At 47.7% G+C, this 25976-nt stretch overlaps 3 protein-coding genes and 1 pseudogene across 3 annotated transcripts; 3 read left to right on the forward strand and 1 right to left on the reverse strand.

Annotated features, from left to right (window-relative positions):
• The first annotated feature begins 48 nt into the window (after positions 1-48).
• On the forward strand, positions 49-1537 carry LOC133891894 (NADPH-dependent aldehyde reductase-like protein, chloroplastic). Its single transcript, XM_062332598.1, has one exon. It carries the CDS (start codon positions 658-660, stop codon positions 1450-1452), a length of 795 nt encoding a protein of 264 aa, XP_062188582.1. The 5' UTR covers positions 49-657; the 3' UTR covers positions 1453-1537.
• Positions 1538-2401: 864 nt separating this feature from the next.
• Positions 2402-5881, forward strand: LOC133892264 (NADPH-dependent aldehyde reductase-like protein, chloroplastic; annotated as a pseudogene).
• A 2489-nt stretch (positions 5882-8370) lies between these two features.
• On the forward strand, positions 8371-9456 carry LOC133892265 (probable CCR4-associated factor 1 homolog 11). The gene has a single exon (XM_062332952.1). It carries the CDS (start codon positions 8371-8373, stop codon positions 9454-9456), a length of 1086 nt encoding a protein of 361 aa, XP_062188936.1.
• A 7828-nt stretch (positions 9457-17284) lies between these two features.
• LOC133893287 (gibberellin 20 oxidase 3-like) lies at positions 17285-18922 on the reverse strand. Its single transcript, XM_062334275.1, has 2 exons — positions 18406-18922; positions 17285-18022 (listed from the first exon to the last, which is right to left on the reverse strand). Exons 1-2 carry the CDS (start codon positions 18888-18890, stop codon positions 17401-17403), a joined length of 1107 nt encoding a protein of 368 aa, XP_062190259.1. The 5' UTR covers positions 18891-18922; the 3' UTR covers positions 17285-17400.
• Positions 18923-25976: the final 7054 nt, after the last annotated feature.

The following is a 25976-nucleotide window of genomic DNA, read 5'->3' on the forward strand; positions in this document are numbered from 1 at the left end:
GAACATGCAGTCACAAATTGTGGTCATAAAGTTAAGTTCTATCCGAGTATCCGACTATGCCTGTGCAGTAGAAGTATGCACTTAAAAGCGCCGCCGACATTTCTTACAAGATTCCCCGAATAATTTTCACCTTATGCCAGTGTGGAATGCGTGTTTTTCTCGTGAAGTCCTGTGCTGAACTGATGGAATGAGTACTCAACGGCCGGTTGGACGAGAATCCCCTGACTTCACGCATTGAAGCGTGTGGTCAGGCTGATTTGACGCGTCAGTGATAAAGTCACCGTGACATCGATGTCAGGTTTCGGATCCCGCCCGGTTATCTGCACCATCCAAAGCTGTTCTAACTAGATGTTTCAGTCTTCACTTGGAGCTGGAGATGTCGATGCTACTGCACTTTAGGACACCAGATCCAAACAGAAACGCAGACCACAGATCGTGGGAACGCAAGAGGCGTCGACGGCATAGCTCTTCGTGAGAGGCCATAGATCGTGGGACCACGGCTCACGAGACGCAGGCGCCACCTCGTCGTGCTCTGGACGCAAGCGCCGATCGACCGACGAGAGACGTGGACCGCGCGCGCGCCGCACGCGGGAAGTGACGCGCGTAGATAACACTGGACGCGCGCGCCCGAGGCGCAAGAATCCCAGAGCCGATAGAATGGCAGACGCTAGCAGCGCCGCCGCAACGGCCTCGGCGCAACCGGCGGCCTCCGCGCCGCTGGCCGGGCGCGTGGCGATCGTGACCGGCGCGTCGCGCGGCATCGGGCGCGCCATCGCGGCGCACCTGTCCTCCCTCGGCGCGAGCCTCGTGCTGGGCTACGCGTCCAGCGACGCGGAGGCCGAGGCGCTCGCCGCGTCGCTCCCGCGCGCGGTGGCCGTCCGGGCCGACGTGTCGGACGAGGCCGGCGTGCGGTCCCTCTTCGACGCGGCCGAGTCCGCGTTCGGCGCCGGTGCGCACATCCTCGTGGCCAACGCCGGCGTGCTCGATGACAAGTACCCCTCCCTTGCGGACACCACAACCGAGTCCTTCGACCGCACCCTCGCCGTGAACGCGCGCGGCGTGTTCCTGTGCCTCCGCGAGGCGGCCAACCAGCTGCCCCGCGGCGGCGGGGGCCGGATCGTGGCGGTGACGTCGTCCGTGGTGGGAAGCCTCCCGACGGGGTACGCGGCGTACACGGCGTCCAAGGCGGCGGTGGAGGCTATGGTGCGGACGATGGCGAAGGAGCTCAAGGGCACGCGCATCACGGCCAACTGCGTCGCGCCGGGGTCCACGGCGTCGGACATGTTCTTCGCCGGGAAGACCGAGGACATGGTGCGGCGCAACGTGGAGAACAACCCGATGGAGAGGCTCGGGGAGCCCCGCGACATCGCGCCGGTGGTCGGCTTCCTCTGCACCGACGCCGCCGAGTGGGTCAACGGCCAGGTCATCAGGGCCAACGGCGGGTACGTGTGATGCTCCTTGACATCGATTGCTGTTAGCCATTTTGGCTGGATGGAGTGTATCAGATGTTCCAATAAAAAAAGTGTGATTTGAAAAAGGGCTCGTCATCGTCTGATAGGGAGCATACAGTGTCTTTTTTTTTTCTCGAATACGCAAGAGAATTACGTATATTTGTATTAAGAAGAGAAAAAAGTTTAATACAACTGACGATCGGTCAGAAGGTTCCAAGATTTCTTATAGGACAATTATAGATTGAAAATCAATCGAAAAGCACAAGTAGCGATATGAACAATTAGAGCACAGAACCAAAGTTGTGCAGCCGCTGTAACAGAGTGCCTAGGTTCGTAGCACCAATGAGGCACCAGCGTTCCACGTCGTCTCGAATTAGAGATGTAAGAACGTCCGAAGACACACGGCGACCGTTGAAAACGATGTCGTTGCGTGAGAGCCAAATCCGCCATGAGGTTAGGAGTATCATGGAGTCGAGGCCCTTATGGAATTCACCTGCCACATGTCTCCGGAGTTCCAGCCACCAGGTGATAAAAGAGACGTCCACCGAAGGGATGGCCACGCCCAGAACGTGCCACCATATCTCGCGTGGTAGGACACAATGCAACAACAAATGGTCGATAGTCTCCGGCAGCTGGGAGCAATGGGCACACGCGTCTTCATATTGAAGGCCATGCTCTTTTTGCGAGCAGCAGTCCAGAGACGTCCGTGAAGCGTAAGCCATCCAAAAAACTTTACCTTTGATGGCGCTCATGTTTGCCGGATCAAATTGGTGCCAGCAAAGAGCGTGGATCCATTGAACAAGAAGTGGTATGCTGATTTCGCTGAATAAACACCGGTAGTTGACCATTTCCAAACAATTCGGTCTCTTTCGTCGTTCAGAGCCACGGACTAAAGCTTGGACCAGAGCTCCAGATATTGAACGATTGTGGGAACAGTAAGAGGGCCGGAAATGTCTACGATCCAGCGACTATTGGACAGCGCGTCCTTAATAGTCCTAGAGATCCAGCGCGACGGGATGATGCATTCAAGGAGGTCCGGCACCAGGTAGCGGATGGAGTGACCGTTAAACCAAGCGTCATTCCAAAAGAGCGTAGATTTATCGTCGCCAACAACAAAAATGGTTGAAGCATTGAAGATAGCACTGACGGCCCGCTCATGATGGAGAGGAAGGGCAGCCTAGGGTTTCGAAGGGTCGGTCTGTTGGCTCCAAAGCCATCTGAGCCGTAGGGCTAAGCCCGCTCTCTTGAGATCCGAGATTCCCAATCCGTCATACACCGTTGAGCGGCACACGCGCTGCCAAGCCAGAGTGCAACGTCCCCCCAACGCAATTTTGTCACCAGACCACAAGAAAGCTTTCCGGATCCGATAAATCTCCTTAGCAACCCAAGGTGGGATGGTGATGGAGATGAGCGTATGTATTGGCGTCGAAGAGAGCACGGCCTTCACCAGAGTGGCACATCCGGGCTTAGAGATGAGCTTGGCTCGCCAAACTGGGAGTTGACCAGCTACCTTATCCACCAGGGGTTGAAGGTGGAGCCTACGAAGGCGACTAGTTGAGAGAGGCACGCCAAGGTATGGGATTGGGAAAGCTGAGCATGCAGAGTCTTGCAACCGTATGATGCAAATAGAAAAAATGTTTCACGCAACATCAACATCTAGGCCAAAAATCATTTCCGATGCAAACAGCAAAAAATCCCGCCACAACATCAAGCTTATTCCAACTCATCTTTTGCTAGTTCCAGGCAAGACAAAATCCCCTTCTCCTCAAGTAGGAACAAATATGTACAGCTACAACAAACGAAATCCACTTCTAAAACATCTAGAAAAAAGCCTACTGCAACAACCGGAAAAGGCATCTTCATATCCATCTCCATCTCGATGTAACTGACCGAATCCTCTTCTGCAACATCCAGAAAAGCATAGCTCAACATCCAAAAAAAGCCAGTGTAGCATTGCAACATCCAGCGGAAACTACCGCAACATCAAGAGAGAATAACCATCGCAACAAATAAAATTACTTGTTGCAACATCCAAAAATCTCAATCTCCATCTCGATGAAACAAACCAAAGCGGCTTCTTCAACGTCTAGAAAAGACCATTGCAACAAATCAACTTATTGTTGGAACATTTCGTTAGAGCTACTGTAACATCAAGAAGGAACAGCTACAAAAAATCATTCTGCATGTCACAACAATCGGGATCGACGTATGAAATAATCAAAAGTCAAATTAAACTGATGCAACGTCCCAAATCACCTATCGCAACATACCGCATTTTGCCCATCAATACCTTCCTTCTCTCTTGATGCCCCCCTCCTCGCTGATTTTCAATTGGCTGAAAATTTCTCATCTTTCAATCACCTAAAACAACAAGGTACGAAGCACGAAGCTGCAAAACTACGTAAAGTTGTTCCATGCTGATCTAATGGTTCACGGAAGTGATTGAAAAGTGAAGAAATTCCAGCCATTTTAATAGTTATCAGGCGCTTCCAAAAACCATTTTTTGGGTGGAAGAATGGCTTTTCCAATTCTCAAGTGACTGTAAATTACGAGAAGAACTTCAATTCGCTACCAAGAGGTTAATGCCAAGGGAAGTCAGAATGAAGGATTCAATGTGCCCCGAATCATAGCGGGAGGGAGCGGACTGGCAATGAGAGTTAGAGGCGAATCATAGATGGGCGGTGGGCGGCAGAAGACATTGTTGCCTTGCCGGAAAGGAGGAAGAAGGAAGTACCCCGCACCAAGCAGAACCATACAAAGTTGATTTTCTTTGGTTCTATCATCGTTCAGGTGATGATTAAGATTATATTTGATAGAGCTCTAGTTTCTAATATCATATTAAATCTTATGTTTGTAGGTTAATATATAGTGAAATAAGTCTCTATTTTTAAATTAAAATAAAAATAAAATAGCTCACTCAAACACCGAAACTTTTAAATAGCATGTGCGAGCTAAGGAATCTGCTCGTGCACGACCTTTGTGTACTTTTTGGCGAAAAAGGTTTGCTGAAAAACTTTTTGTGAAAAACTTTTCGTGCAAAACTTTTTTGTGAAAAAAGTTTGCGCAAATTTTGGTGAATTTTTTTTTTGTGCAAAACGTTTTGCAATAAGTTTTTGTTCATACTTTGGTGAAAAACTTTTTGCCCCTTCCCAGATTTCTTTCCCTGGGTTGGTCACAGCGCACAGCGGTAGCAGGTGAAAGCTACGCCGTCAGAAAGATGCGCTAGCAAGCTTTCTCTCGTTTGTGTGAATTAGCACGGTCCCCCACATATCTTAACTATAAATATAGCTTTAGCTTTATAAATTTCTAAGCTAAAAATATTTAGCTCTAAATTTTTTTTAAAACTAAAGCTTTGTCAAATAGAATCTAAATTCTTGTGAAACTCCCATGGTTCCGAGCAGACCTTCAATTCAAAGCTGATCGCTAACAGCTACGTAGAGCAGAAAGACACAACGCTGCCGGCCGCGTACTAGGCGGAGCCAAGAAGAAGCTAGCAGCAGATCAGTGACACGTCTACTCCCTACATATTTACAGCTCGCAAGTGCGTTGCCGTATGGCAGACGCCGCCGATGCCTTCTCCCGCTCGCCGGCCGTGTGGCCATAGTCACCGGCGCGTCGCGCGGCATCGCCTCCCACATTTCCTCGCTCGGCGCCAGCGTCGTGGTGGGCTACACGTCCAGCGCCGCGGAGGCCGAGGCGCTGGCGGCCTCGCGCCGTGGCCGTGAGGGCCGACGTCGCGGACGAGTCCGCCGTCCGGGCGCTCTTCGACGCCGCCGAGTCCGCCTTCGGCGGCAGCGCGCCGCTCATCCACGTCGCATGCGCGGGCGTGCTGGCCAACGCGGAGAGCCTCACCTTCCTGTCCGCCACCGCGGCCGAGGACTTCGACCGCATGTACGCCGTGAACACACGCGGCGCGTTCGATCCTGTGCCTTCGTGAGGCGGCCAACCGCCTGCGCTGTGGCGGCGGGGGCCGGATCGTGGCCATCACGTCCTCGTTGGTGGCGTCGCTGCTGCCGGGCCACGCGGCGTACGCGGGGTCCAAGGCGACCGTGGAGGCCATGGTGCGGCGCATGGCCAAGGAGCTCAAGGGAACCCGCGTCACGGCCAACTGCGTCGCGCCGGGGCCCATGGCCACGGACATGTTCCTGCCGGAGACAGCACCGAGCTGGTGCGCCGCTCCGTGGAGGTGAACCCGACGGGGAGACTCGGAGAGCCCGCCGACATCGCCCATGTCGTCGGGTTCCTCTGCACCGACGCCGCCGAGTGGGTCAACGGCCAGGTCATCCGGGCAAACGGCGGCTACGTGTCATAGGCAGAGTCACTGCCTTGTGGACCACCCGCTACTAATACCTCGTCGAGGTGGTGCGTATGATTGTTGTGTGACAAGTTGTATGATCACGCATGATCTCTATCATATCACTATTGGAAATCCCATATCTACAACAATGCTAAAGTTAATAAACAAGGTCCAATCATAATTTTTATGTTGAATTCTTTTAACGTTTGGGCATGATTTAATATCCCTTGGGAGATTATAAAACTAATTTAAATGTAAAATGAAGTTTAGAAATATGGATCCAAGTTCCCTCTATCCAAACAAGCCTTTAGATGATATTATTGCCTCCTACACGTGCCCCTTTTCGGCGAGTTCCCTCTTCCTTCTCAAAGAATACAGTAGTGTTATTTTTCATGGGTCTAAAAATGGCATTTGCTTCAGGCGATACATTTCAATCGTCCAATCGAGATCTGGGTGTCCAATTATCATCTTCTTCCTCTGTTCCTGCCGCTCTCTACTCTCCCTTGCCTACTGCATGCCTCCACCATATCCGGCAACGGGGATGCCGTTGAATCCATGCCCTCCGCCTTGTCGCACTAATCTGTCCGTTTTAGAGCTCTCCCACCCTAGCACCGACCACTGACGGTCTGTCACCTCGCCTATGGCCGACGGTGTCCCTGCCACTCCACCCCCATGTCCATCTCCTCTAGTTGGCTTACATGCCTCCTCTAGAGCCTCTTCTAAGTCCATCAACCATGGAAGAATCCTTAAATCCCAAAACCCCTAATCCTAACCCCTGCAGGCGTCCACCGTTTTTCATCTCCTAAAATCGTGCTCATTTTCAGACATATGAAGAATAGGAGGATTGTATAGAACTAGCAACTGCATACGTATTTTACATACATAGAATCAATCTAGGATATAGTAATTTGAAGAAGCAAAAGAACATAATATAATAAAAAGAGATATTTGTATACACAAAATTCACAATATGATCATATAATTTTAGAAAATGAAATAATGGCGAGTAACTGGATAGTAGGGTGGAGGAGACCGTATCATCTAGAATTGGTCATCCGTAGCAATGTTATGAGAAGGATCAAAAGAGTGAACGATTTGTGAGATAATGAAAACAATTCTCGTATGGTACCTTGGTGTAAAGATAACGTGAGGGAGGTGACCTCCGTGGTAGACGGCGGTGAAGGTGACATGCGGGTGGCGGAGCACCCTCTCCAGAAAGCCAGCGTTGTAGGCAAAGTCCTGGAGATGGCGTACTCTCTGAAAAAAATCTAACGATGAATATATGAAAGATAAAAATTAGATATCTAAGTATGAAAGATATATAAGAAGAGATTGAATGTTTTTTAAATGTATGAAAATAAAATATTGAATGTCTAGGTATGAAAGATAAATAATAGCATATTGAATGTATTTTTATATGGGGAACGGATTCAATTTTGCACGATGACCGTTTAATCAATTTGGATAGACGGTGAAGATTAATCAGATATATCATAACTCATATAATTTACCGAAATATAGAAGTATAAATATGTTAATATCGCCACTTTTCCTCCGTATATTTTCAAGCATCCTCAAGTTTTTTCATGCCACCACTAAATCTGAGCACAGCCTATCTTAACTGATGATACCGAGGTACGGCCACAGATTGATGGGAAGGTATCGGTTGGTATGATTTAGGTCTGTTTGTTTCAGTTAGAGATTCTGAAAAGCAGTTTATAAAAGTTGGATTGTTAAAAGCTGGATTGTGAAAAGCTTTTAGACTGTAGATTCTAAAAAAATTTAATGAACAGTTTAGTAAAATGGACTTTCACGATCTATCAAAAACTGAGGAAAACCAGCTTCTCAGATTCTCACAATCCAACCAGCAGATTTTAAAAAGCTATAACCAAAAGCTGCCTGTTTGTTTCAGCTTCGGATTATAAAAGCTGAAAGCCAGAATCCGAAGCTAAAACAAACAGGACCTTAAAAGAACATTTAAAATTACTTTTATAGTCACCTCCATCCATCCTTGATAAAGGCAGTTTCTATCTATAATTTTTGAAAGAAAAAAGAAACTCTGATTCTAAAATTAGATCATACTAATCATATTTTTTATTTCGTTTTCTTCTGATTTCCCTTTTTATTTTCGTTCCTTTTATTTTTTTCATCTATAGTAATTTTATTTCAAAAGAATTTATAAAGAGAAAAGAGATAATTCTATCCTAAAGAGAATAATTTTGAAAAATCGTTAAAGCATTGAATAAAACAAAAATTATTTTACGAAGTAATTCTCGTCCACGTAGAGATTGCCCTGGGATGATCTTAGTCCTGTTCATACGGCCTAACATTAAGCACATACTGTATACGCGGGTATGACGGAGACTCCGACCTAGGCGGGTATAGATGGATACACGTGTACATTAGTAGCGAAAATAAATAATACACGCGTACGACCGTATACAAATACGTATCGTGTCCGTTAAAATTTCCTTGTGAATCGTGCGGCACGTGCAGCACCGAGTCGGACACGTGGCGCGAATCCGACTCGAGCACGGCCACGACTCCACGAACGCCTGCGCCTATATATCTCGACCGCCAGAGCCCGACAGATCAGATCAGGTCCTCTTGGCGCGCGCGTACATGATCGAACCCGCCAGTGCTCCGATCAAGATGCGCTTCGTCTCCAAGCCGGCGCCGGCGGATGTCACGGAGACGAACTCGTCGGCGCCGTCCACGCCGTCGAGCTCCTCCTCATCGGATACGACCGCGCCGCCGTACGGCGCACTGCGCGCCTTCTTGTTGGAGTCGGCCGCGCCGTGCGCGACGCTGTCGTCCCAGCAGCCGATGTCGGGCGCGGCGTGGGGGCTGGCGCCGGCGCAGCATATGCCGCTGCCGTTCGCGACGGCGGCTGCGCCGCGCGTGGAGGTGCGGCAGGTTTGGGCGCATAACTTCGACTGGGAGGTCAAGCTGATCGAGTCGCTCCTGCCCAAGTTCCGGTACTTGGCCGTGGACACGGAGTTCCCGGGCACGGTGTACCGGCCGGTGGGGCCGGCGTACATGCTCACGCCGGAGAAGCGGTACGCGCTGCTCAAGGCGAACGTGGACGAGCTGGAACTCATCCAGCTCGGCCTCACGCTGTTCGACGCGGGGTGCCGGCTTCCGGGCCTCGGCGGCGGCTCCACGCGGTACGTGTGGGAGTTCAACTTCCGCGAGTTCGACGTCCGGCGCCACCGCCACGCGCCGGAGTCGATCGCCATGCTGCGGACCAAGGGCGTCGACTTCGACCGGACGCGCGAGGACGGCGTCGACGCGTCGGTGTTCGGCCCGCGGCTGCGCAAGTGGCTGCGCGCCGGCCTCGGCCGTGCCGGCGTCGTCACGTTCAGCGGCGGCTACGACCTGGCGTACCTGGTGAAGATGATGTTCGGGCGCGGGTACAAGCTGCCCGCCACGGCGGAGGAGTTCGAGGGCGTCGCGAAGTCGCTCCTCCGGAGGAAGCTGTTCGACGTCAAGGAGATGGCGCGGCACTGCCCGAGAGACCTCCGCGGCGGGCTGGACAGCGTCGCCATGAAGCTCAACGTGTTGCGGACCGTCGGCGAGGCGCACCAGGCCGGCTCCGACAGCCTGCTGACCTGCCACACGTTCATGAAAATGAGGGAACGCTACTTCGACGACGATGACAAGCTGACGAGGGTCGCCGGTATGCTCGCCGGGATCACGGCATTCTAATCAATACAGACGTGTAAATATTTTACGTTAGAATCGGTAGGACTTCGTTAGGATTTAGGATGGAAAGTAAAACATTTGATTTTTCATTGCACAACATTTTTATTGCATAATTCGAAGCTTTTCTTTCTTTCTTTCGTCTGGCACTTCTCCTAAGACTGCAAAGTGCCATGTCATCTCATAAAAAATCTTACAAAAGTGCAAGAGAGGTATTTAGAACATTGGTAAAGTAAGAAGGAAATATCAAGATTTCGACATGGCAAAAGGGGCAATGTTGGAAGGCCAATGCCACCAATTTTGAATTGCAGCATCAAAACCTCTAAGGCTCCGATTGGTTCTCGGAATTGGGATTGATGAATTGAATTGGGTCTCAAATCCAAAGCCATGCAAAAATAGAAATGAGACTCCAATTTAATTCAGCTATGTGGGTCACAAATGAATTCCGTTTTTGGAATCCAGCTCCATGCCAATCCCAAATGTTGTTTGGACGTGTTATTTTTAGAATTGATAGAAAGCTTCTTCCAGAGATGTGATAGGCAGCAGCAATCCGACGACCGGACTTGGGGAATAAAAAGGAGGCAACGACAACTAAGCAAACGAGCAACATCACAACAGGAGGCGACAAATTGATCAACCTTAGGGAATAAGGAGGTGGCGCTGAGAGATCTTGATGGTGTCGCCAAAGTTGGGGAAGATGGTGGCAGCGCTGGCGGATCTCGATGGTGTTGCTGGAGTTGGGGAAGGTAGAGGCGACACTAGCGGATCTTGATGGTATCGCCAAAGTTGGGGAAGACGAAGGCAGCAGCAGCGGATCTCGACAGCATCATTAGACTTGGGGAAGGCGGAGACGACACCAGTAGATCTTGACGGTGTTGCTAGAATTACGGAAGAAGGAGGTGGCTTGGCGGACTTGGGAACAAGGGCGGCGGAGTCCGACAACGGTCGGCGGTGGAGTCCGGTGGTGGTCGGCAATGAAGTCCAATGAGAGGCCACCAGAGGACGGGAGGGGTCATAGGCATCGGGGTCGCTGGAGCCTGAGTCGGAGAAGGTTAGATACTTAGATGTCGTCGATGCTTCCTGTGTTAGTTGTGATTCCGTTTGGAAGACGTGCGATTCAGAAGGGTTGGGCTCGGTATTGATGAGCTCTCAATCTAGTTTCTCTCAAATCCAGATAGAATTGAGCTTCAGTTCTATTTGTGATTCATTGTCCATCCAAACAGTTGAATTCAACTGAGCCCAATTCTAATTCAACGATTCTAGCCCCAATTTTGAGAACCAACACAGACACTAAACAAACAGACCTAATTTGATAACCTCGATAACACATTAGCTGCTCGAATCGCAACCTAAATTGAACTTCCGCATATGATTCCATCTAGGGACGAAAATGGATGGAATAAATCCCAACCCGTTTCGATCCGTTTTCTATATTTTTTCCAATTGTTTTCGGATTTTCAGGACTTGCACGGAAACGGGACTAAAAAAGTTTTGTTGTTTTCCCGGTCGTGTTATCAGTATCCAGTTTTTAATTAGGAATTTCCTTTTTTTTCCAATTGAAACTAAGCTTCACAAATCACAATGTAGCCCACAGGTCAAGCCCAGCAAACTAGCCCAAACATCACCCAATCCCAAACTTCACCCAGACCCCAGTGGCCCACTCTCAGTCGGCTACCGACCTACCTATGTTATTCAAGCTCTTACGCCTACGCCGCCTCTAACCCTAGTCTTTGTGTGATTGTATGTTACGTCGAGTACTCAAGTTACGACATGATACCTGTTCTTCAGTTGAGACTTATATCATTAAAGGGTCTATCTGTGTATGGTATGAATTATTTTTGTTGGTGTGGATTAATTATGTGTCGCGCTAATACTTAAAGTCATGGTTATATAAGTCAGTGTTCTCAGTTTGAATTATCGGTTCCCGATCGATACCGGTATGTTTCTATTCTGTTTGATTTTTTATATCCCGACATTCTGGAGTTCATACCCATTTTTTATTCTATTTTTGAGAGAAAAATTGAAAATGAAAATGGTTATGGTTTTTCTGACCGTTCCTTCCCGTTTTCATCCCTAATTCCATCCACTATTCCCACTTAATGACTTCAGAAATAGACAAGGCTACGAGTAATATGAATGTACAAAAGGATAAGCTAGACATTTGTATTGACGAACGCAAAAAATAAGCTAGATATTTAAATAATGGGAGTACAACTCATGGTCTTTGCATGAATAAGACATCAAGAATGCACACAACGATAATGATAAGCTAGATGATTCTCATTAAGTAACTAAGGAGAAAACATGATGTGTTCAAGATCTAAAAAATAGTGGGCAAGCAATAAGCTGGGAGAGTGAAGGGGTTGGCACCAGGGTTTCAAAATCCGAACTTGGATAAAAAACTAGTCCCCGGTAGTTTCGTCAATGTTTGCGAATAACGCTCGAAAACCAATGAAAACCAGTAAAATTTGGACAAATTTTGCAAAAAATTGAATTTGACCAAATTCTATCGAATTCCCCACCGGTTTCGGTTATCGAACCACAGCGAATTGACCAAAATTCACGAATACCGACCAATATTCGGCGAATTGGTAAACCCTGATTGGCACTCACGGGAACTGTAGCGCATTCGAAAAAACAAATGACACATGACAACGCCGACCACTCCCCCCACCTTTGGATGTTAAGCGGAAATGCAAGTGAAGCAACTTGATCTAGCAGCTGGGAAAGTGATGGGGCAACAATGGTGCTGCATGTTAGAGTATATGGTATATGATACACAAGAATTCATTTGTTATGGTAAGTTAGGATTAGATTTCATCCTATCTCTATGGTTGCTTGATATCCAAACAATCTGTATTCTATATATTCCGCTCTCGAGGCTCAATACAATACACACAAAATTACCTAATCCACATATTATTTCATAGCATCACAGGTTTAGGTTCTTATCCTAGGCCGTAAACCCTAGCCACCACCAGCTTCCTCACCGCGCACCCCCCGGGAGATTGATCTCCATGATCTCCGCAGAGGGCAGCTTCGCCTGTACCTAGGGTTCGCACCACCGATTGTGTTGATCGACCGCCCTGGAGTGTCTTTTCTCGATCCGTTGATCGGGGTTTTCTCTCTCGCTGGTCATTTATTGATGTTTCTTTTGGGTTTTTCTGATTCAAGATCAGTTTGCGTTGCCTGCTGCCCGTCATCTTCACGCGCCTTTCCTCTAACCTCGGTACGATGACACCGGCTCCTCCACCCGCGTGCGGCATGGCCGGCTGCTCTTCGTTGACTCCACACCAATCTCCGCTCCCAGATCAATCGACGTGGACCACTCGCACGTCCTCCCTCCTGGACGGATCCTCTCATGCGTCGTGCGACACGTCCATTGAGCGGCACGTTCACGGCGACGGCTCCTCCCATGCGAGCGATAGTCACCCGTCTTGGCACCACGCGCCTGGATATACACCAATGTCTCCACACATCTCTGTCACCATCTCCTACGTCGTGCTGGATCTCCACGCCACATCTCCACACGATGGTCACCACTCCACACGCCACGACTTCACCCCACACATCTCCGTCCATGTTGCGTTGCCTATCCACACGCCTGGATTGCACCACATTTCCAGTCTCCATCTCCATATCCCGCACGCTGTCGCCCGACCCGTTTGGTTCGCGTCGCAAATCGTCCATAGACCATGACTACTCATCTCGACTACTCATCCATCGACCACAAATGCTCACACCACCCGATCACGTGCTAGACCGTCACCCCCGACCATGGCCACCGCTTGACCAGATCGATGTGGCCTCTTGACCAAGCCTCTCACCTGTCTCTGCACGCGCTGTCGCCAGTACATCATCACTACTGGTACATCATTGCCTACACCACTAGGAACGCCTCTGCCACAATCGCCTCGCCTCGCTCGCCCTCGGTCTGATCAACCAACCGCGTGTGGTTCCTCCCGACCAATAGGGCGTGGCTCCCATCGGCGCGTCTTCCTGAGCACCGGGGCTAATGCTGAGTTGCCTTTAGACCGCAGTGCTGACACCCGTGGCCATGCCTCCATAGCGCCGTCGTGTCCTCCCAAGCGCGGTCCGGCAGAATAGAGGATCTCGTCGTTGCCTTTCATCGCTGTCCTGCGTGCCACGACGCTTCGATCAATCGACGTTACCTCTCTCGGCGCGTCATCGCCTCAGTCATTGGTGCATTTGATCTTCATCACGTTGTTCGGGTGTTCTTTACCATCTTCTTTGAGAACTGCCGCTACGCTCTCTCGGACACTGGCGTCGCCACTCTAGGTCGCTGGTTCTGCCTCCCTCTACCGCCTTCATCCAGCACAACTTCGTCACCAATGTCACAATCTCTTCCCCCAACTACTTCATCTACTCCGGGAACTGCGGGCTGCATCAACACTCTTCTCCTCGCCGCTCTGCGCACCGCAACCGCCGAGGCCTTTTTTTGCTAGTCCCTCAGACACTGGAGCATTGTTGGGCTCCCTACCTTCGTGCGCCCGATAATGGCAACACCGGTGTGTGTGCCTTTGTCCCTAACATGTTCTCGGGCTTAGCAAACCCGGTGCATACCTCGTCCTCAACAGCCTCGACTGAGTCGACTTTGGCATCGACCTCTTCTCAACAATCACCTCATCCGTGTCACCGTCTTCTTCCATCGGGTCTCCCTGCGCCTGTTACCATGGCGTCTTTTTGCACCCATGGCTTCATGTGTGGCTCCCTTGACCACGACAACCCTGACTACGGCTATGTTGACCATGGCTATCTCACGCATGGCATCCTCAGCCATGGCTACTCACCTCGCTCTCGACTACCTTGACTTCGGTACAAAAGGCTACCATCTACATGAGCAACTCATCGATTTCTTCAGTCACAGCATCTGCATAGTATTGTTTTGACTGCGGGGGGATGTCATTCGTCTTCCTCTCCAGTCTCATCATCTACGACGCTCCTGCTGTGACCACGGGTGATGTTAGAATATATAGTATAAGATACACAAGAATTCGTTTGTTACAATAGGTTGGGGTTAGATTCCATCCTATCTCTACGGTTGTTTGATATCCAAATCATATGTACTCTATATATTCCGTTCTCGAGGATCAATATAATACACACAAAATTAACCAATCCTCATACTTTTTCACCGCAGAGGGCATCATAGTCTTGCAACAAATTTCTGTCATGATGGATGAAATTTTGCTCTAGGAGGGTATGATATATGATGTGGTTACAACGCTCCCGAAATGCTTTAACTATTTTTTAAAAAGGCTTATGGAAATTGGTGCACTATCCTGCAGATGCAGCATGTTGAGACCAAGATAATGGACTTAATGGATGCGAATTTAATTAAAGATTTTACTGTAAAAAAATTAAAGATGCATTATTTTTACTAGATTGCACCATTGAAGGCTTTAGATTCAAAGGGGTTTCTTGCTAGGTTCTTCCAAAGCTAAAACTACTTGGGATGTGTTGAGGGGTGATATTGTCGATGTTGTTTAACTATAGGTTTCATTGACACCTCTATATTCCTAATCCCAAAATTGGACTCACTAGATGATCTGATTTTCGCATTGCCTGTCTTTGTAATGTTTATTGTTTAAAGTGGACTCAAAATACTTGATCAATAGATTGGCATCCGTAAAGGCACAGAAATTCAAAGGTTCCTTTAACCATCTAGCGAACATATGCTTGTTAGAGCGTCCCTAAATTATATCTAAACCCATCAAATAGCTGTATGAAAGTCCTTTATCCTCATTTGCAATATTTAGAGACACCGCAGCTGCATATATAAGGCAAGCCTTCACGTAGGCAACTTTAGTTAACAAAAGGATCGAAGATATGAATCACCTTTAATTTGCCACAAACCTCATGAATCTAGGTGAAAATACATTGCTCACATTTCTTAAACAGAAAGATTTTTTGGGTATTGATTGTTGTATAAAATTCAATGTGGTACAAAGGCAACGGCCTCGAGCTCTATGCCTGACTGACACAGTTTTAATACAAAATAATCCTGGCCTACTTCTAGTCAATCAATACTATATATTAAAGCTCCAAGAATTAGAGTGATGGTAGAGTCCAAGGCACTGTAGCTATTGTTGTAGGTCCTGCATATGTATACATGTATATATGGATACAGATATATATATATATATATATATATATATATATATATATATATATATATGTATGTATACATATATGTATATGTACATATATACTTGTATGTATGTATAAACATATTCATATATTTATATGTATAATATATTTTTTGAAAACTTCAGAAAAATAGCAAAAGGTATAATAGTTATATTGATAAATCGGTTGAAATAATCTAAAATACACAAAAAAATATCTAAAACTTAAAAAAAATATGAAACAAATTTTGTTAGGTTCGTATTATTATTATCTACATATTAAAATTATGTGCATGCATAAAAATAATATTATTTTCCCCATAATTAAATAAATATGTTAAATATTAATAAATTTATAAATAAATATTGAGATATCCAAAATTAGTGGACATAGACTTCTTTTATCATGTTTTGTGAAGAAAAAAACGGACGCGACATAAGCATACCAATCCGTTTAATTTAGACGTGAAAGAATGTTCAACGGTTGGCAATGTTCGCCAAGTTAGTGCTAGCTGCCAGGGTACCACCACGATATTATGGAAACTGATGGTATGGACGGTCAAGGCGCCTTGGCATCCATATATAGGTTATGCAGGTGGCACCATAGACGTTGATGGGCTTTGATGTTGAAGAGACTTTGCTAGCTCAGTAGGCCCGTATACTGCTACACATGGGGACTACGGCACCTCTTGTCTTCTTCCTCCTCCTTCCTCTTTATTCTTTTTCTATTGTGCATAATCATGACTAGGGATTTTAATTTTGTTTTACAATTTTTTCGTTCACCGATGAAAAGATCAAAATTCATGAAATTTTATCAAAATTTTGGTTATTTTTCGTCATCTACTCTGTTGGTCTCATATTTTAGTGAAAGAAAAATTCTGTAATTAGATATTTCGTTACCCTCCGAAATTCCTAAAATTTGTGAAATTTCGTCGAAATTTAATCCCTGATCATAGCAGCTGGTGTAGAAACCCTAGGAACGCCATAGGCACTTGGACAACATAGAGTGGTGGTGCACCGAACTTAATACCTACTATGACATGTTTTCTTGTACTCAAGGGGCTGTTTGGATCTCGCCTTCAGGAAAGTCAAATTTTGATCATGTTAAAATTAAGGTCATGTTAAAATTTGGTCATGCCAAGCAGTATTTGTTTTGAGATCAAGTTAAAATTTTGGCGTACCCGCGGTCATTTTGGATGTCAAAATCTTATCTAGCTTGGCTATAGAAAAAATTTTGCTGGCCAAATTTTTTGAGCAGCCAAATTTTAGTTTTAAACCAAATAGAGCTAAATTTTTTAAATATGACTAAATTTTAGCTTAGCTTATTGGAGGTCAGAACCAAACATCCCCAAATTTTCTCTCCACTTTCCACTTATAGTAACCAAAACTGTCCTATATTTGGCAGGTGGTTCTACTTTATAGGCGCCTTACAAGCACCATTGGTACCTGCCAACCAAGTGCTGTCAGATCAAAGTCACCAAACAACCTTTTTGTCCACAAAATCCACTAAAACCACACGCAATAAGCACGTTGCTAAGCTACAGTAGCGCTGTGCCATCATATCACATAACGCACAGCGTGCATGTACGCATTCTACACCACCAACTGATTATCATCACCATAAACCAGCAAGAAGACGCAGGATTAGCTAAAAAACTGCAAGCTTATTATTCCCGATCGCCATTGCACAGTTTGTTCCATATCCATTACATGCATCCATGAAGAGCTATGCATCTAGCTAGGCGACCAATTCCTGCGTCCATGGATGCACCACCATTACTGCATATGAGCTAGAGATCAATCACTTCTCCTCCTGTCCGCTATGGCCGTCGCCATTGCCCCGGCCTGCCATGATCCACGACACGAAGGCGTCCATGGTGCTCGCGTCCGACCGGTAGTGCTTCTGCGTGAACTCGAGGAACTCGCGCCACGTGAAGTCGGGGTACGCGCGCGGGCGTTCGGCGCCGGCGAGCGCGTCCGGCGGGCGGACGACGCGGTCCAGCTGTGGGTTGAGGAAGAAGGTGAGCGACCTGCGCGCGGCGGCGCTGTTCACTACGGCGCGGTGGAGGCAGCTGGCGTGGCGCCCGTCGGTGAGCGCGGCGAAGGTGTCGCCGATGTTGACGACGAACGCGTCCGCGAGGGGCCGCACGGCGCGCCACGCGCCGTCGGTGAACACCTGCAGCCCGCCGACGTTGTCCTGGTGCAGCAACGTCAGCGACGTCGGGTCGCGGTGCGGGCCGGTCCCCAGCGTCAGGTGCGGCTGCCGGCACGGCGGGTAGTGGTTCAGCCGCATCACGGAGTCGCCGTCGGCGAAGAAGCCGCGCAGCACGCAGCGATCCGGGAGGCCCAGTGCCGCCGCGAGCACCTCCGTGATGTCCAGCGCCAGGCGCGTCATCACGTCGCAATACTTCTGGTACACTTCCCTGCATTCATGCGGACACGTAAGAATATTACTCGATCTTTGCACTGGGATTAACACAATGTTTTGTTTGTGATGATAGGCTAAGAAATAAGTGTAGCAAGAATCAACTAGATTTATAAGTAGAGTTTGCATGCTAGAGAAAAATAAAATATATATCCCCATCTACATCTGGAATCCAAGTATGTTTGCCACACGAGGGTTTAAAAGATGTCCAAAATGCAGAAGTTTCACAGGAAACAATTCAATGCCCATACCATTGTAAAGAAAGAATCCCGTGTTCTAAAGAGAGCGATGGTTTTGCAAAAAATTAAAAGATCTGATTGCGGAGAGAGTACAAAGTAGGCATGGGTTTTTGACACGAATCGATTGACGTGCAGCACGTACCCCATGTAGCGGTACTCCTCGCCGAGGACGGCGACGAAGTAGTCAGCGACCGCGCGCTCGCTCCCCGACGCGGCAGAGCAGTTGAACGACAGCGTCTCCTTCCACGGCAGCTTGCAGTCGAACCGGCCCGTGAAGCTGCTGGCGTACCCGTGGTTCTCCCCGGGGCGGCGCTGCGCGCGCTGCTTCTCGACGAGCGGTCGCGCGTAGAAGGCGTCGAGGCAGCGGTACGCCTCGGCGAGCAGCGCCGGGTCCACGCTGTGGTTCACCACCAAGAAGAACCCGTGCCGCTCGCACGCCTCGGCCACGCTGCGCGGGACGGCACCGCCGCCGCGCAGGAACTCACCAAGATCCACCGCCGGTATGGCAATCTCCTCCATTGCGCCGGCGCCGCCGGTGGCGGCCGGCGCCTCCTCCGCGGGCCACACGAACTGCGCCGGGATGCTCTCCTCCCGGCTCAGCACCCTGGCGTCGAACACCAAGCCCATGCCGACCGATCTTGCCGTGCACCGACGACGAGGTGGCTAGCCTTCTCGAGCTGGAGGCGGAGGCAGAGGCTTTGCGCGTTGCCACGCTTGGCCGGCCACTCGCCGCCGACACGGTTGTATATAGCTTGCACGGAGCGGCGGCGGCAGAGGATTGTGACAGGCGTGGCGTTTCACGCTGGACTCACGTGTGAGAGCATTCCAGGGAGGTGACTTGTTTTGGAAGGACTAAAAAAAGTAAATATCTATATCCTATGTTATATTTATTTATATTAATGGCCGATTGGATATATATGCATTACCACCTAAATTGAGAATCCTAGAAGCTGTGGGCGAGTTTTATGTAAAGCAAGAAATTAAGGAGGCTGAGTGGTTACGTATTTGCAGATTTTTGTGAAGCATTGTCTGGATCAGCATGGCAAATGTGAGCCTGTGGCTACGAATGTTTCTTTCATATAGTTATAGCTTGACGATATGTATTGGTCGTATGGATTAATAGATTATTATGAAGTAATGAAGTCACGAGGAAACACTGTATGGTGGTGCGAGATGAAGCTACGGTGGCAAACTTTGTAGGCGTGGGATTGGATTTGTACTTGTAGATGTACGGGTGTGGTGTGTATATACGTGTGATCAATGTATGTAGTAAATAATCCTTTGTAATTAAAAAGTATAGTATAATCCTTTGTAATTAAAAAATGTTGTCTGGTGGTAGATTGGTGTGACTCGTATTGGCCGGGTTGAACAATCATGAATTCATGCATGTGTAAAGCAACACACCCACAAATTAACCTTACCTCACTTTCAGGGGTGTAATCGGATCCGATATATACAGATGCAAATAGTCTCGATCACGAATACGAATTTATAAAGGTCAAATATGTGATAGGTCGGATACAAACAATATCGGCCAAGAATATTTATTCAGATATTGAGTGAAAACAACAACCATATATATTGCATATGTTATAATTGTTCAATTATTCTACGTATAAAAACTCAACTATATTAGAGATCCTATAAGCAAATCAGTAATATACTCTCATATAGAATGAGTTAGGCTAAAGCGAAATTGGAGAAGTTACGAGCATCCAATATGCTGACTAGAGCCATAATTTTCATATAAAGATATTCTCTATATGACCCCATATGAAAAAGTTATCAACTGCGAAAAATAGACTTAGATATTTATGAGATAGTCTTCGCATATATTCGATTTTATTCTCGAATATTCGATATCTAAAAGATACCTAATATTTGATGTAACTATCTAAGATCTAATCCAATATCTAAGATTTCTTTCAAATATCGAATATAGGAGATCTGATATTTGAGATTTTTTTGATATCGGATATCCGATGCCTGTAACGTATTTGCAGATTTTTGTGAAGCATTGTCTGGATCAGCATGAGAAATGTGAGGATGTGACTAGGAATGTCTATTCTATAGTTATAGCTTGACGATATGTATTGGATGTATGGATTATTATGAAATAATGAAGTAAACGAGGAAACACTTCAAGGTGGTGCGAGATGAAGCTACGAGAGTTTTCGGTGGCAAACTTTGTAGGCGTGGGATAGGATTTGTACTTGTACGTGTGCAAGTGTAGTGTGTATATACGTGTGATCGATGTATGTATTAAATAATCATTTGTAATTAAAAAATGTTGTCTTGTGGTAGATTGGTGTGAATCGTATTGGCCGGGTCGAACAATCATGAATTTATGCATGTGTAAAGCAACACCCCAACAAAGTAAGCCTAGCTCACTTGGTTGGAAGCGTGTGTGACAGGGTGTATATTACCATTTGAATTCTCTTCGACTCAAAGATTGGTGTATACTAGCTAAATATATGTGTGTTATAATAAAAATATAAATATTAGGCTCAGTAATATTTAGTAAAAAATCAAGATATATAGATATAGATATACTATAGGAGTATCGCCAAATAAATACATAAAAGACATAGTTTAATTTCAGATAAGATCTTGAAAAGAAGAAAGATATTATCCACTAATTTTTCTCTTAACTTATTTATTTATTTTTATTACTAAAACATATCTCATATCCGTAACCGGTAATGAGCTAAAAAGACTGGAGAAAGAAGGGAATGATAAAAATAGATAAATTATTTGAGTTTTAAGAGAAATTATTAGTTATGAGTAAAACAGAAGAAAGAGCTGATACGAAAAATAACTCATATTTTATATAATAAAACTTTTATTATTATTTAAAGTGCTATCTAGGTCCTCCTAATCTGGTCAATTTATTTTTTCTGTGCAACAACCCAACTAATCTTAGGCCATTTCCAACAATTACCTCAAAATTTTGTATCTATAACACTATTACAGTATCCACTATCACTATTACAACATTGACTTTTCCAATCATCTCTAACAGATACTCTATAAATCAACTCTATTTTTCTCTCTCCTATATTAAATTATTGTTCTCTAACCGAACCGTTCACTTCACACCTCAAAATATCTCCTTCCGCCTCCCCTCCCTTCCCATCTTCGTTCACTCCGCCGTCCCCTCCCTCGCTCCCAATCCGCCCCCGCGCCCCCGCTCTCCCTCCAGCACCGAGCTCCGCCGGCCACCAGTGCTGCTCCCAATCCGCCACCGCGCCCCCTCTCTCCCTCCGGCACCGAGCTCCGCCGGCCACCAGTGTTGCTCCAATCTGCCATAGCGCCCCCTCTCTCCCTCCCCATACGCCGAGGATGTTCCGGAGGCTGGTGATGCGGGTGGCCCCGGCTGAGTGGCTGGCCGGGGACGGCAAGGAGACGGAGAGGGAGAAGGATGAGAGGCTGCTGGGCGTGGGCGTGGGCGCGGGCGGGGAGGCGGAAGTGGGGTCGGTGGCACTGGACCGGATGGTGCTCAGCTTTATGGAGGACCAGTACTGCTCCCCATCCGCACCAAGGTCCACCGCGCTCCGACACCGAGGTCCACCGCGCTCCGCCACCGCGCTCCACCGCGATCCGGCACCGAGCTCCGCCACTGCACCTGTGAGAAACCGTCCAAATAGTATTCTAATTAATCATCAGGAGGATCATTATTCATAATCACAACCTCAACGATTAACCAGAATACCATTCCGGTAGTCCCGGCACGTGTTTTGTGCCCAGGATCGGAACACATGCCTTCCAACTCAAATATCACAACACAGTTTAATAGAGGGCAAATAATTAAACTGGATTACCATTGTTAAACAAGCAACTGTTTCCACAATTTACAACAAAAGAGGAACAACAACAACTACTATGCAGCGGAAGAAAAACCTATACAACAAAAGAGTATGGAGCCGTATGCCCTTAGGCTCCATACCAAAAGCGCCGGAGTTCGGAGTAGAAGGTGCTACTCCTGCCCGCCACCCTGATCGGCAGGCACAAAGTAGCCGAACACTGCCTCATCTTCGCCGACCTGCGAACCTGAAAGCAACTTAAGGGCAGCACCCTTAGTACGAAGGTACTAGCAAGTCTTACACAGTATGAGTATATATATTCTCGACTCCAAGGATCATGCATTTAAAGCTGTAGCAAGGATTAAGACATGTTTAAGTTCATTAAGCGGTAAGCAACCTAGACTCTAGGTGTAAGCAACTGACTTAACCAACCACCGACTCAAACCCTGCCAACCAACTGATCAAAACAGATATATAACAACAAGTGTATAAAAGCAAACCATTCCCACCAAACCACCAACCACATACCGACCAAGCCACCCCAATCCAACCATGCCACAACCCACATCGAAACTCTACGACCAAAACATGGTCGCTCGGTGGAGATAAGCGATAGCGATGCTCATGACCGAGAGCGCGGCAGTTCGAACTGATTATACACCCTGCAGGGGATACTCCTGGACCCACACGACACAGGGACCATACGGCTTGTGCCACCCGCTAAGATGCGCACAAGGGGGTACCCGTGACAACCTTTCCCAACCAGGCCCAACCATGTGGATCAACCATAACTCGGCGAGGCGGTATTAGAACTACTCCCCGAGCAAACTAATACCGCTAAAAGCCCGGACTCAAACCGGACTCACACCGTCTATGACGAGGCCCACATGACCACGCCTGCGAAGGTAATCAGCTCGCCTACCATTATATCAGCATGTGGTGAGTAAGGTATGTGCTAAAGCCGACTACACCGATGATCGGTGCTTAACCGGTGCAAGCGGTCTACGGTGTCCGGGTTTCCTCCCCGAACTGCCTGAGGACTCCTCGTGAGCAGATGACACCCCTAACACCGCCCACACCTCGTCTCAACTCACCATTCACCAAACCGACTCATCATCAACACAACCATAAGTGTGAACAAGTAATAAATCCTAGGCTCGCGACAACGGTGGACGCCGTCGTCGACTTCTACCGGAAAGCTTAAGTACCACTAAGCATAGCGAACTAAAATTAGACCTCGATGACACCACTAGGCTCCTAGGAACAACACATGACATGTGACCGAAATGGGATAATGCATCGGCATAGGTTCTACCCAACTCAGTACCCGACACATGCAATGTATACATAAGCGTAGATAACATATTAAATTTTCAAGTAGACACGGTGCAATATGAACGATGCTTGCCTTGCTGCCCTGGATCAGAAAGGTGGGACGCCTCACGATCGCCCACGGCCTCCGGGATCGACGGATCGGCGTTCACTACAGAAAGCAACGTGTGCAATGTAATGAGCATGTATGAAATGCGACCATGTAAGAAAAATATGCTCCACAATACATGACAACATTATTCCAAGATCGTACTGTCCAAACCAGAATTTTCCAAGTGATCTCAAAAAGTTTGGAGTCCCTACGAATTAACTACGAATTTTACAAGCTATCAGCTATCAGGAAAGCCTGATAAACCGTGCTCGGGGTGCCCGGGATGAACAGTACTCGCGGGGGTACCCGGGATAAACAGTACCCGGGGGCGCTCGAGGTGAACAGTACCCGGGGTGCTCGGGTAAACAGTACCCGGGGGTCCTCGGATGAACAGTACATGGGTGCTCGGGTGCTCGGGTGAACAGTACCCGGGGGTGCTCGGGAGTGCTCGGGGGTGAACAGTACAGGGGCTCGGGGGTGAACAGTACAGGGGTGCTCAGGTGAACAGTACCCGGGAGTGCTCGGGGTGAACAGTACAGGGATGCTCGGGTGAACAGAACCCGGGGTGTTCCGGAGTGCTCGGGGTGAACAGTACAGGGGTGCTCGGGGTGCTCGGGTGAACAGTACCCGGGGTGCTCGGGAGTGCTCGGGGGTGAACTGTGCTCGTGATCGGGTGAACAGTACCCGGGTGCCCGGGTGAACAGTTCTCGGCGCTACAGTAAAATCAGCATCGCGCAGCTCCAGAACAGCAGCCATTACGAAGGGAAAAACTGGGCTAAACTAACCTGGGAGTCTCTCTAAATCAAAAGTAAAAATACCTAGAAGGGTGTACAGGATCTAGACTTTGCTCAACCGCCTAGCAACATGATTCCTAACTCAAATCCACATAAATCCTCATTTGTTCCCAGACTGCAGAACTTTAAGAACTTTGCAACCCTAGTTCCAAATTCAAGATCTATCCAACCAAAAATGAGCATACTTGCCATGGGAGCCTAGCAGACTCACCCAAGGTCCTTTGCTGAGGTTGGTGACCGCCAGTTGAAGGAGGAAACGACGGAAAATGGCTTGGAGAAGAGAGGAAAAACTGTTGCTTCCTTGCTTCTCCCAAAGAACACCAAACAAGTTCAGAACTAGCTCGAATTCTTTCGGGGAAACTGAAAATGAATTGGATGGACGAGTAGTCCTTGAGCTGGTGGTCACGTGAGTACCACATACGTACCTTGATCTTGCTCCCAGAGGTAGGGATCCAAAAGGGGAAAAAGGGAGCCTAAGAGAGAGAGTGAGAGACAGCCAACTCCAACTTGCTTCCTCAAAAAGCCTTATCTGGTGGAGTGGGTGAGTAGTACGTATGGGCAAGCTTTTTAGGGGGAGAGAGAGTGTTGTTGCCCACCTATAGAGAGATATTTTCCACCCAAGTGGGCCCCATTCACCTAGAGGAAAGTCCAGACTTGCTTCTAGCTCTTTTATTTCTCTTAGTTTTTTCCTTCTCCCACCTCATTGATTCAAAGTGAGGTGCTCCAGTGACCCAAACTGGAACATGAAGCTGAAATTGCATGTTTTTAGGATTAAAACACACAATTACCGATTTTAGGACGTGACAGCACCCCCTCTCTCCCTCCGCCCCGAGCTCCGCCACCGCGCCCCCTCTCCCCGAGCTCCAACACCGTGCTGTGCACGGACAACCTGGTCGTCGTGCTCGGCAAGTACGACTAGAGGGAGATGGTGTACGTCGGGCCGCCGTCAGAGAGCTACTCCACGCCTTTACTTCAGCCACAGCGACGGCAACCTACTCACGGAAGAAGCAGCCACCTCACCAGGCTCCGCCCTTTCGTGGGAAAGGCGTGGCGGTTGGGGAACAGGAACCTCCACAGTGTTGCGGTCGATTCCATCCACCTTGAAATTTGCCGTCGGCTGGACAATTTTTGCGGGGCGCCACATCACTGTAGAGGTTGATACAGATTCTGTTGGAGACGATTGCGGGGCGCCAGCAAATGGCATCCGATGTGGATACCGATCCGGAGTTAAATGCCGACTCTCTTGGAGTTGGCCTTACAAGGCCAGGCAGGGAACTGGACCCATCTTCCCCAAGCCAGCACGTGGCACCCACCGCAGGAGGTAGCCGGCCATGAGCAGATCTCCCGGCAGAGAATTCGCTTGAGGAATAAAGGGACCGTTTGGTAGCGCTAAATGGAAACTTTACCGAACGTACTATCGTAGAATTAATTTTGCGTTAAAATTAAAAAAAAATCACTCCTATATATAAGATAAAAACCGAAAAATCTAGCTTCCACCGGTTTGCAGCTGACTCTTCTTAATTTTAACATAATCTTCTATCAGAAATCACTTCCACCACTAAATATCAAATAATTTTACAAACAAAATCACTTTCACCCTAAAATCTTCCACTACATAATTAAAAGGTTAAAAAACTCTACCAAACAGCCCAAAACTGTTAAGTATGCGCCACAAAACGCAGAATTGATCTAC

This window comes from Phragmites australis, chromosome 15 (assembly GCF_958298935.1).
Source record: "Phragmites australis chromosome 15, lpPhrAust1.1, whole genome shotgun sequence".
NCBI classification, from domain to species: domain Eukaryota; kingdom Viridiplantae; phylum Streptophyta; class Magnoliopsida; order Poales; family Poaceae; genus Phragmites; species Phragmites australis.

Excerpts from the sequence above, each read along its gene's own strand:
- LOC133892265 (XM_062332952.1), top strand. The coding sequence starts at position 8,371 with ATGATCGAACCCGCCAGTGCTCCGATCAAGATGCGCTTCGTCTCCAAG.
- LOC133891894 (XM_062332598.1), top strand. The coding sequence starts at position 658 with ATGGCAGACGCTAGCAGCGCCGCCGCAACGGCCTCGGCGCAACCGGCG.
- LOC133893287 (XM_062334275.1), bottom strand. The coding sequence starts at position 18,890 with ATGGGCTTGGTGTTCGACGCCAGGGTGCTGAGCCGGGAGGAGAGCATC. Across the intron at positions 18,023-18,405 it reads GAGGAGTACCGCTACATGGG|GGAAGTGTACCAGAAGTATT; the intron begins GTACGTGCTGCA and ends GCATGAATGCAG.